Here is a 13,061-nt window from a genome sequence, read left to right on the forward strand (position 1 = left end):
TTTAAAATGTCAAATATTAATATTAGCGCCATCTAGCTGAGCGTACCCCAAAGGTGTAATGCCAACTAGGCCACCGTACCTTTTACTGTATGGTACTGAGGTACGTTTTGTTCTTAGACTTTATCTGTCTATACGGAGTTATATATGTCTTTGCTATAACTAAAAGCTCAGCCAGTGAGCGTATGAATGTTTCATTTTACTAGTAATCCTAAAGCTCAACCTCCTCTCGAGTAGGTAAAACCTTAACCTTTTAATAAATTAACCTTTACTACCTTTTTGACCTTTTGTTTCGTTTACGTTTAAGGCTTTAAAGGTCATTTGTTTCGGGGGTAGAAGATTGCCTATTTCAAATTCATAAACATTACTTCATTTCCTGTAAAAAAACGCTGGTGGCCGTGAGAGGGTGCGACTTTCAATCCGGAGGTCGCGGGTTCGAACCCCGGCTCCTACAAATGAGTTTTTCGCCCTTATGTGCGAAATGTCGTTTGCTATTTGCCAGTCGCTTTTCGGTGAAAACATCGATGAGGAAACCGGACTACTCTCAATAAAGCCTAGTTACCCTTCAGGATGGAAGGTCACATGGCAGTCGCTTTCTGAAAACTAGTGCCTGCGTCAAATCTTGGGATTAGTTGTCAAAGCGGACCCCAGGCTCTCACGAGCCGTGGCGAATGCCGGGATGACGCAAGGAAGGTGATACTTCGGTTCCTGTAACTTTCAGGTACCAATAATTTAAAATTATTGGTAATAGGTACCAGAGGTTACATTTAATGAGTGTAATTTGTGAACCGGGGTTTTTTCTCATGTAACAATTGCTCTCTTTACGTCAGATGGCATTGCTTAAATAAAAGCCTTTTAAGTAGCTGGATATTTTAACACCTCGTCGTTTTATGGAATGGATAAAATCAGACTGCTGAGTTGTGGTAGCTTTTGTAACGTTCGTGCGATATGGTTCCAAATAGTAATCATTAGCAACCACAATTCTACCAACTTGGTTATCTGTGTTATTAAGGCGTATTTGTTAAGAAATTTTGGTATGTCCTAGTTTTATTACTTATTTGAAATTACCTTACACCAATCTGTGAAAGTTTGTATCACGATTTAGATAAAACAAAAAAATAAAGGTATTTTTTGCCTATCCAGCCATTGATTTCCAAAAATTGGAATATGTCCTTTATAAATCACATTGGGCAGGACGAGGATAAGTCCGTCTGTTGCTAACAATCAGTGATTATTACTTGTGTTTAATAATACAAGTACAAATAAATTTCTTTCAATACTTAGTAAACTTTCCTCATTATTAGGTATTTTCAAGGAAAATTACTAACACGCCAATTCAGCATGTCTCCTCGACAGCAAAAGTAACTATGCGAAGTGTTTAAAAAAGCCTTATTGTTTTATCAATAGAGTCGCAACGATAGATCCTGCATAGTTACTGTTGCTGTCGTCGACAGTATATCGCAGAGATAAGCGAAGCGTTATCTGCTCGCGGGCCGGCGGAGGAGCCGTCCTCAGTCCTGCCTCGGCAGCCCGGAGGACGCGCCTCCTTGTACTTCAACTATACTTGTACTGATGTACTAAAGCCTTAAGAGCCTCACATAAAGTTTTTGACCAACGAATCTTAAGTGCCTTAGTCGAGCGTTTGAAGCAGAACAGGGTGGCTAGCCGAATGGCACAATCGCTCACGAAACGCTCACGAAACGAAGCGCTAGTAGATATCTATCTCTATCGCGCTTGCGTATTGGCGCGACAGAGCCAGCGGTGTATCGCTTTCGTTTGGCGTCGGAGAAATGCCATTCGGCTACGGGGCCTGGTCGAAAACTCCAGTGCAAAGTGCCTCAGGATTACAGTGTTTGGATCTGCAGTGTTGTGTTGTGATTACGTGTGAAGTGAAGGAAACAAAGTTTTATGTAAAAAGTCTTTCTTTTAATCATTATAATAGTCTTGAAGCTTTTTAGCTAACATACATGGACTTAAAACTAGAAACTACTTAAGTAGTCGGGACAGTCTTAAAGAAGGACTACAACTAGGTAACGATCATGAGATCTGAATCACAGTAGTATTGCTGCAGTGTTAGTGCGTCGGCATCGCTAGCGTCGGCGTGGGCAGCAGCCGCAGCACCGGCGCGGGCGGCGCCCGCTCCTTCGCGTGCCGCTTCACGTGCTTGGCGAGGTGGTCCGACCGCATAAAGCGACGGTTGCACACTCGACACACGAATTTCTTTTCACCCGTGTGCGTGCGTTTGTGTCTGGAGAGCTCGTCTGAGCGGGAGAAGCGGCGCTCGCACCCGGGCCAGGCGCATTTAAAAGGTCTTTCCCCCGTATGTGTTCGGGCGTGGGCCTTCAGATGGGAGGATTTGAAGTAGTTCTTCCCGCAGCCTTCGTAAGAACACTCGTATAGACGTCGTCTCGCGGCGGGCGCGGGAGCGACGAGCCACAGCGCCGTGGTGGGTAGGAGCGCGCCGGGGACGAGCACGGCGGAGGTCGGGCGCGGCGCCAGCGGCACCCAGCCGGGGGTGGCGGCGGTGGGCGTTGCCGGAACCCGAGGCTCCTCAGTCCTCGGTGGTTTTGGGGTTTCAGTAGGGGTAGGTACGCGTTCGACCGGCGGCGAAGGCGGCGCGGGCGGACTTTGCTGGCTCGCGATGTATTTCGCGTAAGAATAACTGTGTCCGCGGTTCATTTTGAATTTTAATGTTTTCAGTATGTTGATGTCTTGCGGCGGCGGAGGGAGGGGTTCGGGACTGCAGGTGCCGTCCTTGTGGGCGCGCATTATCACTGAAGGCCGGGTGCACTCGGGTGGAGGGGTCAGCAGCAGGCGGGCGAGCTCGCAGCGGGAGCGCTTGCTGAACTCGTCCTCCCCCTCCGAGTCAGAGGGCTGCGGCGTCACCAGGCCGCCCAGGCCCGGAGACTCGCGGGCGCGCTTCACCGCAGCCTTCTTCAGAGGCAGCTCGACCTGTGGGACAAAGACAGACACATAAGTGAACGGTTGACTGTATCACGCGCGCTCGGCGTGATCGCGCCGTGGCCGCACACTTTCGATTGCACAAACGGCACAACGAATTATTTTCGTAATAATTTCTGACACAGATTGTAGACAAACTTTTGTAATTTTTTTTTTTGGGGGAGAAAAAGTTTTGTTCAATTTTCAAAACATCGCGAAACTCACTTTGTTTTCTTCCAAAGGAGGCGTAGACGGTGGCGAGAGAGGGCCACAAACTTCAATAAAGGTAGACATGGCGATCAGTTTATTATCATCCAAAGAGTTGAAACTTTCTTTTTTAATTCACAAAACTTGAATTTCCGTAGCGCGCTGCACAGTTTGGGAGCCGTGCGTTCAAGTCGACGAGCGGCGTACGAATAAACCGCTTCGCGAGTCGCGGCTCGTAGAGGTGAGGTGTCGCGGGGGGCGCGGAGCGGCGGCTCGGCGAGTGCGGACCAATGGGAGGCGGGTGATCACGCAGCGGCTGCGTGGTGGCGCGTGCTGTTCACGTGAACGGCGAGTGACGGGCGTGACGTCACCGGCGCGCCCCCGGTGACGTCGCGGACAAGGTCGCATGCACTAGAGCCGAGAGCGCTCAATGACGGCTGCAACGGACCACTATTTTGACAGTCAACGACCTCTAACGCATCCTTTCCATTGTTTACTAGGATCGTAGTAGACGTAGTAGCCCACGCATTGGCAACAGGATGTGCAGTTGTGCGCTTGTGTGTGTGCATTCAAGTGGGTGTGTTGGAAAGTTCTAGGCAAGTAAATGTAGCGTCACAAAGATTCTCAAAGGTAAATCGGTTACAAATGAATCAAAATCGAAATGTCGGTACGTAACTATTAATTTTTTTTTCTAGGTACCTACTCTAAATTTAGTCCTGGAAAATTCCCGCCGTGGTAGAAGGTATGCAATATTAGAAGTGCCTATGTAATCTATGTGTAGAGTCTGTTAAGAAAGAGAAGGGCCAGAAAATGTATGAGATCCTATTCATTTATGACTCTACGTTTTCCGCAATAGAGTCTTGCGGAAATATATCATCGAAAATAAAACTATAACCTCTATGGAATGCATCGAACCTTCACAACATAGACCGATGAACAATCAACTCATTGAAAATTTCACTTTAACTCTACTACGTAAAGTTTATAATTACTATGTCATTTCAACAGATTCGCTTTTAGCAGTGCGTTTCATTGCGACATACCGTTACATCACTAAGTTAATTAAAAAAGAACAATTCCAAAAACTAGTTCATCGCAATTTGAGCTTTCACTTTTCGCTTAAAGTGTATATTAGATCGGATTTTTAAGTGACTTAATTCTTTTTGAATCTGACTATAGAATTGTATTGGTGAAAGTTTGTAATGTGTGAACTTAAAGGTATTATTATTTTGTTCTGTAACACTCACGTTAGAAAGAGACAAAAAGTAGCCTATGTCACTTTCCATCCCTTCAACTATATCCACTTAAAAAAACCACGTCAATTCGTCGCTCCGTTTTGCCGGACAAATAAACAGACACACATACTTTCCAATTTAGAATATTACGAGTATGGATTAATGGACATTAAATACAGGGTGTAATGAAAAGGATTGTTCAAATTTTGCATAGTGACTTTTGAGGTCGTAATGAACAACTTTTATCATGGGACCAATGCTGAAATCGCGAAAAAAAATTGGCCGTTCCATATAAATGAGCGACATCATGATGGTAGAAATGTATGACACAGCCAAATTATTTTTTGCGATTTCAGCAATGGCCTTAAAATAAAAGTTGATGAGTATGACCTCAGAAGTCACTAATGCCACATCTCGGACACTGACGATCAAATATATGAAAGAGGCGCGTTCCTAGCACACAGTCTAAGCTCGTGTAGGTGAACGCGTACCATGCTTGTATGAGTGAGATATGACAGGTCGACTGTTCGCGTTTTTGACAGGTGGTAACCGTGAGGTAACCGAGAGGGGGTGGGCGGCACTTTCAGCGGGGAGCGGGAGTGGCCATACTGTACGATAGTACTCTTTATTATACTGTGACTATGCAAAGTTTGAACGGTCCTGCCAAAGCTCTCAAAAGTATCGTAACAAGTCTCTATTGTCAAGACATTTCGATATTTGTGAGCACTTTGTCCGGGCAGATATATCTGATACATATTGGTCGAAAAATTAGGTTTGTTGATTTCATTGTTAGCACAATTATAAACTTTACTGTAAATATTATAAAGTCCTGTGGTTGTGTTCAGTGATGTAATGTTTGCGGAAACAATTATGTTTTTTGTTTTGTTTACTGTACTACTCCAGTTACTGACTGTTAAATAACAATTATTAAAAGCATTATTAAATTGCATAAGTTTCAATAACTATTTCATTCGAAAGCATACATTCGGCCACATGGAATGTTTGCATAAGACTCGTTTATTTTATACCTTATTATAACATTTAGATATTTTTTTATTAATACGTTTTTCGTTATTTCGTGGCGTTTTACAGGATGTCTACAACTTCTAAGGACTTGGCCAAGAACGAACCAACAACGGAAAGACGACAAATATTGTTTTAATAAAAGAACAACAACGCCTTTTTTATTTTATATAAACGCATAATTTGTAATTTTTCCAAAGGAATCCAGAATACTGGGTTTATATGGAATCGTATTAGGAGACTACTAGCGCCATCTGTTGTTGGTTTTGATAACTAACTGTGAGAAGTTTTCTATTTTAACATTTAAACGTTTATATTACAATTCAATACAATCACTACATAGTATAAAACAAAGTCGCTTTTTTTCCCTATGATATGCTTAAATCAACGCGGATTTTGATCGGTTTTTTTTAATAATAATGTATAATTAGAGACCCAAGGGAAAGTTAATAACTCTGAACTGTTGATAAATTTTCCTTTGCTGACGAATGTTATGAAAAGTATGAGCGGAAGCAGAAAATAAATAAACAATAAATATGAAAAACAATAAGTAATGAATAAACTTAAAAAAAAAAATCTAACTTCCAATAGAGATTCTAATAAATATTTTGAATTGAATAATTGAAGAAGTAAAAATCTGGTTTAAATATAGAACCAAGAACAGGACTACTAGCGCCATCTATCTTAAGCGTTTTGAAACTAGTCGGTTATTCGTAAACCTATGCTGTATTCAATTTTTGGTGTTTATAATGAAATTCAGTTTGAAAACTCAATTAAAATAACTTCGCAGTCATCTCTCCGTTAAAAAAAATGGTCACTTTTTTCTCGCTAGATAACATAATATTTTATGTAGTGTTCATATTTTTTCCAATCGCTGGAATCTCCAATCGTAAAATGACAACTTCTTACGGTTTTATTTTGACACGCCCTCCACCAGTTTGTCGTATGACGACAAGATGCGGTCGGGTTTTGTTTTGACATGACTTCCCGTTGACAGATGAATACGTTATAAAATAAATGAAAATTGTGTGTGAGCAGCGAGTACAGTTCGGAGTTTGTGCCAACCACTAAGACAATTGCTCTAAGGTTAACTGGAAGAAATCCGTACAAGGGTTAAGTTCGTCTTTGTGCAGATCCGTGTGTCATTTTTTCCTGATTCTGCTTTTTGTACAATAAATTGTTTTACGACTACATTAGTAAATGTCATATCAAAACCAATTTAAACTCAAAACAAGTTTTTGAATGAGAATCAGGTTCCTTAATCTAGTCATCAAGCAGTAACTTTGATAATAGTAATAGCATACGTAGACTGGGTAACCCACCATTTTATATGGAATTTGACAGATGACAGCTCACTAACCCTGAGTTAAGTGGTTGGTGCAAGTGGGCCTAACACACAGTTTCTGCTATCAAAATCGCTGTCGGGTAAACTTGGTCTGAAAATCACATCTCGGACAATAGCGATAAAATATATAAAGAGACGCGTTCCTACGCACACCGTCTAAGCTCGTGTAGGTGAACGCGTACCATGCTTGTATGAGTGAGATAAGACAGACTGACTGGTAGTGTTTTTGACAGGCGGTGACTTTGAGGCAAAGAGGATCGAGTATTATAGAGAGTTACTGTCAAAGTAAAATGTGTAATCACAGTGCATAGACTGCCATCTCTTGAGGCTTAAAACTTTTGAACCTCAGTTTTGACAATTTGGCCCATATTCTTAGCTTGATATGTGTCAAAATGTCAAATATTAATATTAGCGCCTTGTTCCGTTGTGTGTACTTGTTCCGTTTATTGTCCTTTGAGTCGTTGGCAACCCGAACCCTCCTTATACAAGTTTCTAAGCGCATGTGACCTGTTTGAGTTGCAGGCGTCCATAGGTTTGACCGCTTTACATCAGGCGGGCCGCTGCCACCGACGAGCGCCATTTAGCTGAGCGTACCCCAAAGGTGTAATGCCATCTAGGCCACCGTACCTTTTTCTGTATGGTACTGAGGTACGTTTTTTTCTTAGACTTTATCTGTCTATACGGAGTTATATATGTCTTTGCTTTGAGGTAACCGAGAGCGGGTGGGCGGTCCTTTCAGCGGGGAGCGGGAGTGGCCAAACTCTACGGTAAAGTACTCTTTATTATACTGTGCTTATAGAGTCAGACGAAGTTTAAGAGTTTTTGCGTTGCACAAGCTCAGTGCAACTTTCAGTTATATTATAAAAAAATCACAAGTAATTAGTGTTTATATTTTAAACCTTATCTCAAAGCTTTATACTCTAAATCCGCGCGTGTACCGTCGACCGAAAATGACGCCGAATGACGCATGCATGCGTCAGTGGAACGTTTAGGAAAGTTGTGTCATCGTTGACGTGGCTTTGGACAGTGACCATGTTGGTGTAGGATTTTGAACATTGAGCGACGATGTTGGTGTAGGCACCATCACGACGGAGTTGACAAATAGTCCTAAATTTTGCACATGAATAGGTACAGGAGGGTGATTTTTGAATCTCGCATACGGGATTTTGTCACTAAAATATCGGTTGAAAACGGTGACTTACTTATTTTCGGTGACAATTTTCTGAATTCGAACGCGTGAGACTCAAAAATCGGCCCGCAGTGAAACGGTTATTATGGGATTTATGGGACCATCCACAAAATCGTGAAAATTTTTGACTCTTCCGTAGAAATGTGTGTAACGGCATTCTTTAAAAGTTGTTTTAATATCCTAAACCCACAACAACATCAAAAATTATCTCCTAACAACGGTGAAAATAAAGAAAAAAACTTGTCTGCTACAAGCAGCAGCCAGGGGCCCATATCTCGAAGCTAAAAGTTACTACAATTTACAAGTGGTTGTCAATGTCTAATATGACAAGTTGGAAAGAGACTGCCGCTTGTAACTTGTATTAACTTTCAGTTTTGAGAAATGGGCCCCGGGACTTTCAATCGTCAATTGTTGATAGAGTTAGAGATAAAAACATTTTTCTATTCACGATTTAAGTGTCATCCTGTATAATACAATGCATTCTGCTGCAAAGTTTACGAATTGAATTATAGTTAGATGCAATATTTATACTATCGTGCGTTATAAATAGACGCGTGCTGCGGACTTGCTGGATCGTGAACTTGTACCGTTCCAAGTTATGTATCCAACGATGATCCGTAGTAACTAGGGGCATTTTTTTCAAAGTTGTCTACCCCACTTTTTTGTCCTGACTGATAATGATCCCGATGCTGGTCTTCCTGGAAAACTCATCTAAGAGATCTCTGAGAGAGGGTTGTAAAAGTATGTATTATCACTACTGTAGAGTCAAGTGCAAAAATATGTACTTATCGAAAAAATTATCTCATAAATATGGTACTACGCTCTTATTGGACCAGCCTAAGATGATATGGGACATATTTTTGAGTAAGATGTGTACACCCATATTTTTACACTCGACTGTAAAGTTATACACGGCGTTCTTAGTGCTTTAGAGAAATTGTCAAATAGGTACCGGTGCTGTGATAAACATTATTTCATTAAACATACAGTGGGTGATAGACGTACGAGCAAGTACGCGTACTTCAAGATTTCAAACCGGTCGGCGTTAAAGCGTCGGTTTTAAAGTACGCGTACTTACGGGGCCACACAATCGAAAAGGGTCGTCTAGCCATCAGTACGCGTACTTGCTCGTATGTCTGTCACCCACTTTACTGAGTGTGTCGTATCAAAAAATCGAATAAACTAGAAAATACTCCACCGAAAAGAGGTTAAGTTAAGCAGAGGAAGATGATGAAACTGATGCCTGTATTACCCAATTTCAATAGATCGAAAACATAATCACGATTAAAAATAAAGAAAAACTTAAACCGACAGTTATTTATAAGACGGTTGTCCTACAAAGTTTCGCTCGGAACGGGCGTTAACATTGACTCACTCAAGCGCATCGCAATACTACTTGTTGCTAACCGTACAAAAAGACGTAAGTACCAATAAGTTTGAATATACAAGAGACCTTTTATAATGAGCAGCAATCAATTTGCAGACGGATGCACGCTGGCTATTTATAGTGGCGCTCAGAGACTGGTAAATAATAGACTGTCTATGTCACCAAACAAAAATGTTATTTTGATCTATGTATGACAAAAGTAAGTAACTTGAGGTAAAGGTAAGGCCACCAAAATTGTAAGGCCAGCCGCTTTGTCAGTTTATTCATCTCGACTTAATGGTAACCGACAAAGTGGGACGTTATACTAAAGACACTCACAATTAGTGCGGCGTACGGTTTATTTGTTTATTTGTTTATTTATTACAGGAGAACTTCCCATACAAAATTTGTTGATTGTGATAAAGCCGCTTTGTCAGTTTATTCAAATTTAATTTAATCTAAAATGAATATAAGTAGTATAACTAAAGACTAAAGTAAATATTATTTAGGTTTCGGTAATATTTTTGATTTAAATGCTGGGACGTTGAAAGATGTCAATGAAAAGTGACACACTAGCTCGACAATTCGTACCACAGCGGCTTGCAGACAAGGTTACGGAAAAGGGTTTAGACATCGAAGGAGATGGTGAAAGCGATTTTTACGTTACGGCAGACATCGAAGGAGATGGTGGCGGTACGTCCTTCGACAAGATTGACCTAATACCTATAACAAGCGCATAAAAATGTTTCTCAATCTGACCTTTAACTCGCAAACTGTGGTTCTTTTCAAATCTGTAAACGCCAATCGTTAGAATATCTTCTAAGACCCTTCGCAGCAGCACGAGATTTGGTAGATATCCTCACTGAAACCTTATCAAAATACACACTGTATAAATAAATATTAAATTATAATATGCAATACTTGTCGATTTAAATGTGTTTATTAGCTGAAGTCAAGTAAAACCCCCATTTCATTACAGCACCAGGGGGCCGATTTTTGAATCTCAGCCATTCGATTTCGTGAAATTCGTTCAATAATATCTCCACTAAGTACTAGCGATTTAAATTCTACTAACAGAATCGAAAACGAGTGGTCATTACCACTAGTTTAAAAATTAGTAGCCGTCCTTTTTCAAAAATAACATTACGTCGTTTTCCAGACTTTCGAACGGCGAAAATTCAAAAATCGATCCCCAGTCTTTAATATTTATTTCTCTCTTGTTTTTCCATAACTTTTGCATCATTACCGTTTATTCTAGACTCTACTACTAAGTGTTATGGTTGAGTACGTGTATTCAATTAATGTAAAGTATCATTACTGTGTTTGTCTTAGCAAAGACGTGTGACTAACCTCAAAGGGGTGTGGCAAGCCGGACCTAAGTTTGATTCTGATCATTACTTGAAATTCCTATTTTTCTATTCACAATAAATTCAGAAAAGTTATGTTATTCTATAATAAAAAAAGTAGGCATGTATCCTTACATTATTATAAATAAATAATATTTTAAAGTGCAGAAATTCAGTCGCATTGGCTCATTAATTTAGCAAAATCATGAAAAATCTGTATAAAAGAAACAACAGAATTTTGTTTAGGTACAGACTTTCTTTAAAAATTAACGCTGAATTAGAGTTATACTCATTAGATTTCTTAAAAATGTTAATCAACGAAGAATAACAGTGCAGAAATTCAGTCGCATTGGCTCATTAATTTAGCAAAATCATGAAAAATCTGTATAAAAGAAACAACAGAATTTTGTTTAGGTACAGACTTTCTTTAAAAATTAACGCTGAATTAGAGTTATACTCATTAGATTTCTTAAAAATATTAATCAACCTTATCATAGACCAATTAGATTTCATTCGGTGACTTTGTAGACTGAATTCATTAGATCTATTTTCATGTATAAATAAGCCCCACTTGCGTAGAGCCGTAAAAAATTGAGTTAGACTCATTTGAGTGTTCCCCTCCACGGAAATCTTTAGTAAAAGGCGAAAGATTTATTCGTTTTGAAGGGAAACCAGAGTAATGTTTCTAAGCTAAGCGCCGGACCCAAGCTAACTTCGCGATACGCTGTGTGATGGCGCCATCTATGGGAGTACAGCGGAACTAAATAGTGCTTTTTATAGTCTCGTCAAGATGAAACGGTATTTCCTAAAATAAAACGTAAACAAAATAATATAAAATGAAAATGTGATTATGTATGTAATTGCTAGTGTCACATATTTTTGAATGAGCATCAAATGTGTAAAATACATGTGAAAAATAAAACCGCCTTCAAAAATAAGCGCGTTACAAAACACGGAGAAACTAAAAAGCCAAAAATAATAAACCTTTCAATTCAGATTTCTTATCGTATTGCAATAAGCTAAACATCCAAATTATAAACAAATCAATTATTTTTGTAGTCGGTACCAGACCTGTTCGTCGCCTTGCTATTGCCTGTTTGCCCCACCCAACCATACACAGGCTGGTACCGACTCCAAAAATAATTGATTTGTTTATAATTTGGATGTTTAGCTTATTGCAATACGATAAGAAATCTGAATTGAAAGGTTTATTATTTTTGGCTTTTTAGTTTCTCCGTGTTTTGTAACGCGCTTATTTTTGAAGGCGGTTTTATTTTTTGTTAAAAAGTTTATTTATTTGTTTTTTTAGTGGTTCCTAGTGATATTATATGTATCAGTCCGAATACATGTACAGTAGTGAAAGAATTATCCTTTAACTCCTAACCATTGAGGAGTTGACCTTCCATCATCAGCTCAGTTGATTTTTAGTGGTTCCTAGTGATATTATATGTATCAGTCCGAATACATGTACAGTAGTGAAAGAATTATCCTTTAACTCCTAACCATTGAGGAGTTGACCTTCCATCATCAGCTCAGCCACATAAAATTATTACCATCAGACGTAAATACTGGTGTACCTTTGAAAAATAGACTAAAAACATTACATGTGCCTATAACATTTGAAGAGTTCCCTCGATTTCTCCAGGATCCCATCATCAGACCCTGACTTGGTGCCAATGGGACCATCTCGGGGTTATACCGGTTCGATCAAAAAAAAAATTTTGAAAATCGGTCCACGATTCTCGGAGATATCGAGTAACATACATACAAAAAAAAAAAAAAAAAACATTCAGTCGAATTGAGAACCTCCTCCTTTTTTGAAGTCGGTTAAAAAAAGGCGCAAAACCTCATGCAGGTGGTCCTATAAATTATAAAAAAAGTAAATGTGTCAAATTTTAATAAAAAGCGTTTTACGGTAAATAAAAAATCGAAATGTATCAAAACTATCTAGGTTTATTTTATGTTTACTCAATGAAATAGCTATTTTTTGAAAAATGAAGTCCCGTTTGTCACAAACTAGAATCATACTTAGTATGAAAATGTAATACAACTATTCTCTTGTGTTATTTAGACAGGTTGTCTAACTACACATTCTAAATTTTCATAAATTTATTAGCTCCACTTGCGTAGAGCCGCAAAAAATTGAGTTAGACTCATTTGAGTGTTCCCCTCCACGGAAATCTTTAGTAAAAGGCGAAAGATTTATTCGTTTTGAAGGGAAACCAGAGTAATGTTACTAAGCTAAGCGCCGGACCCAACCAAACGGGGAAAAATCTTAACACCGCGATCTAACTTCGCGATGCGCTGTGTGATGGCACCATCTATGGGAGTACAGCGGAACCAACTAGTACTTTTTATATTCTCGTCAAGATGAAACGGTATTTCCTAAAATAAAACGTAAACAAAATAATAT

General features: G+C 39.5%; 1 protein-coding gene and 2 non-coding genes across 3 annotated transcripts; all 3 read right to left on the minus strand.

Moving 5' to 3' along the window:
- Positions 1–1,901: 1,901 nt before the first annotated feature.
- LOC125227543 (Krueppel-like factor 10) lies at positions 1,902–3,367 on the minus strand. The gene is made up of 2 exons (XM_048131880.1): positions 3,163–3,367; positions 1,902–2,949 (listed from the first exon to the last, which is right to left on the minus strand). The coding sequence occupies exons 1-2, from the start codon at positions 3,229–3,231 to the stop codon at positions 2,071–2,073; spliced, it is 948 nt and encodes a 315-aa protein (XP_047987837.1). The 5' UTR covers positions 3,232–3,367; the 3' UTR covers positions 1,902–2,070.
- Positions 3,368–11,212: 7,845 nt separating this feature from the next.
- On the minus strand, positions 11,213–11,328 carry LOC125227653. Its single transcript, XR_007177212.1, has one exon. It is a non-coding gene; the product is annotated as a U5 spliceosomal RNA (small nuclear RNA).
- A 1,435-nt stretch (positions 11,329–12,763) lies between these two features.
- LOC125227652 lies at positions 12,764–12,879 on the minus strand. The gene has a single exon (XR_007177211.1). It is a non-coding gene; the product is annotated as a U5 spliceosomal RNA (small nuclear RNA).
- Positions 12,880–13,061: the final 182 nt, after the last annotated feature.

The sequence above is a fragment of the Leguminivora glycinivorella genome, chromosome 6 (genome assembly GCF_023078275.1).
Source record: "Leguminivora glycinivorella isolate SPB_JAAS2020 chromosome 6, LegGlyc_1.1, whole genome shotgun sequence".
Classification (NCBI taxonomy): Eukaryota; Metazoa; Arthropoda; class Insecta; order Lepidoptera; family Tortricidae; genus Leguminivora; species Leguminivora glycinivorella.

What these genes read in the sequence shown, in the direction of transcription:
- LOC125227543 (XM_048131880.1), bottom strand. Translation starts at nt 3,231, where the DNA reads ATGTCTACCTTTATTGAAGTTTGTGGCCCTCTCTCGCCACCGTCTACG. An exon ending in CTCCTTTGGAAGAAAACAAA is followed by an intron (nt 2,950 to 3,162) that starts GTGAGTTTCGCG and finishes TTTGTCCCACAG; the next exon opens with GTCGAGCTGCCTCTGAAGAA.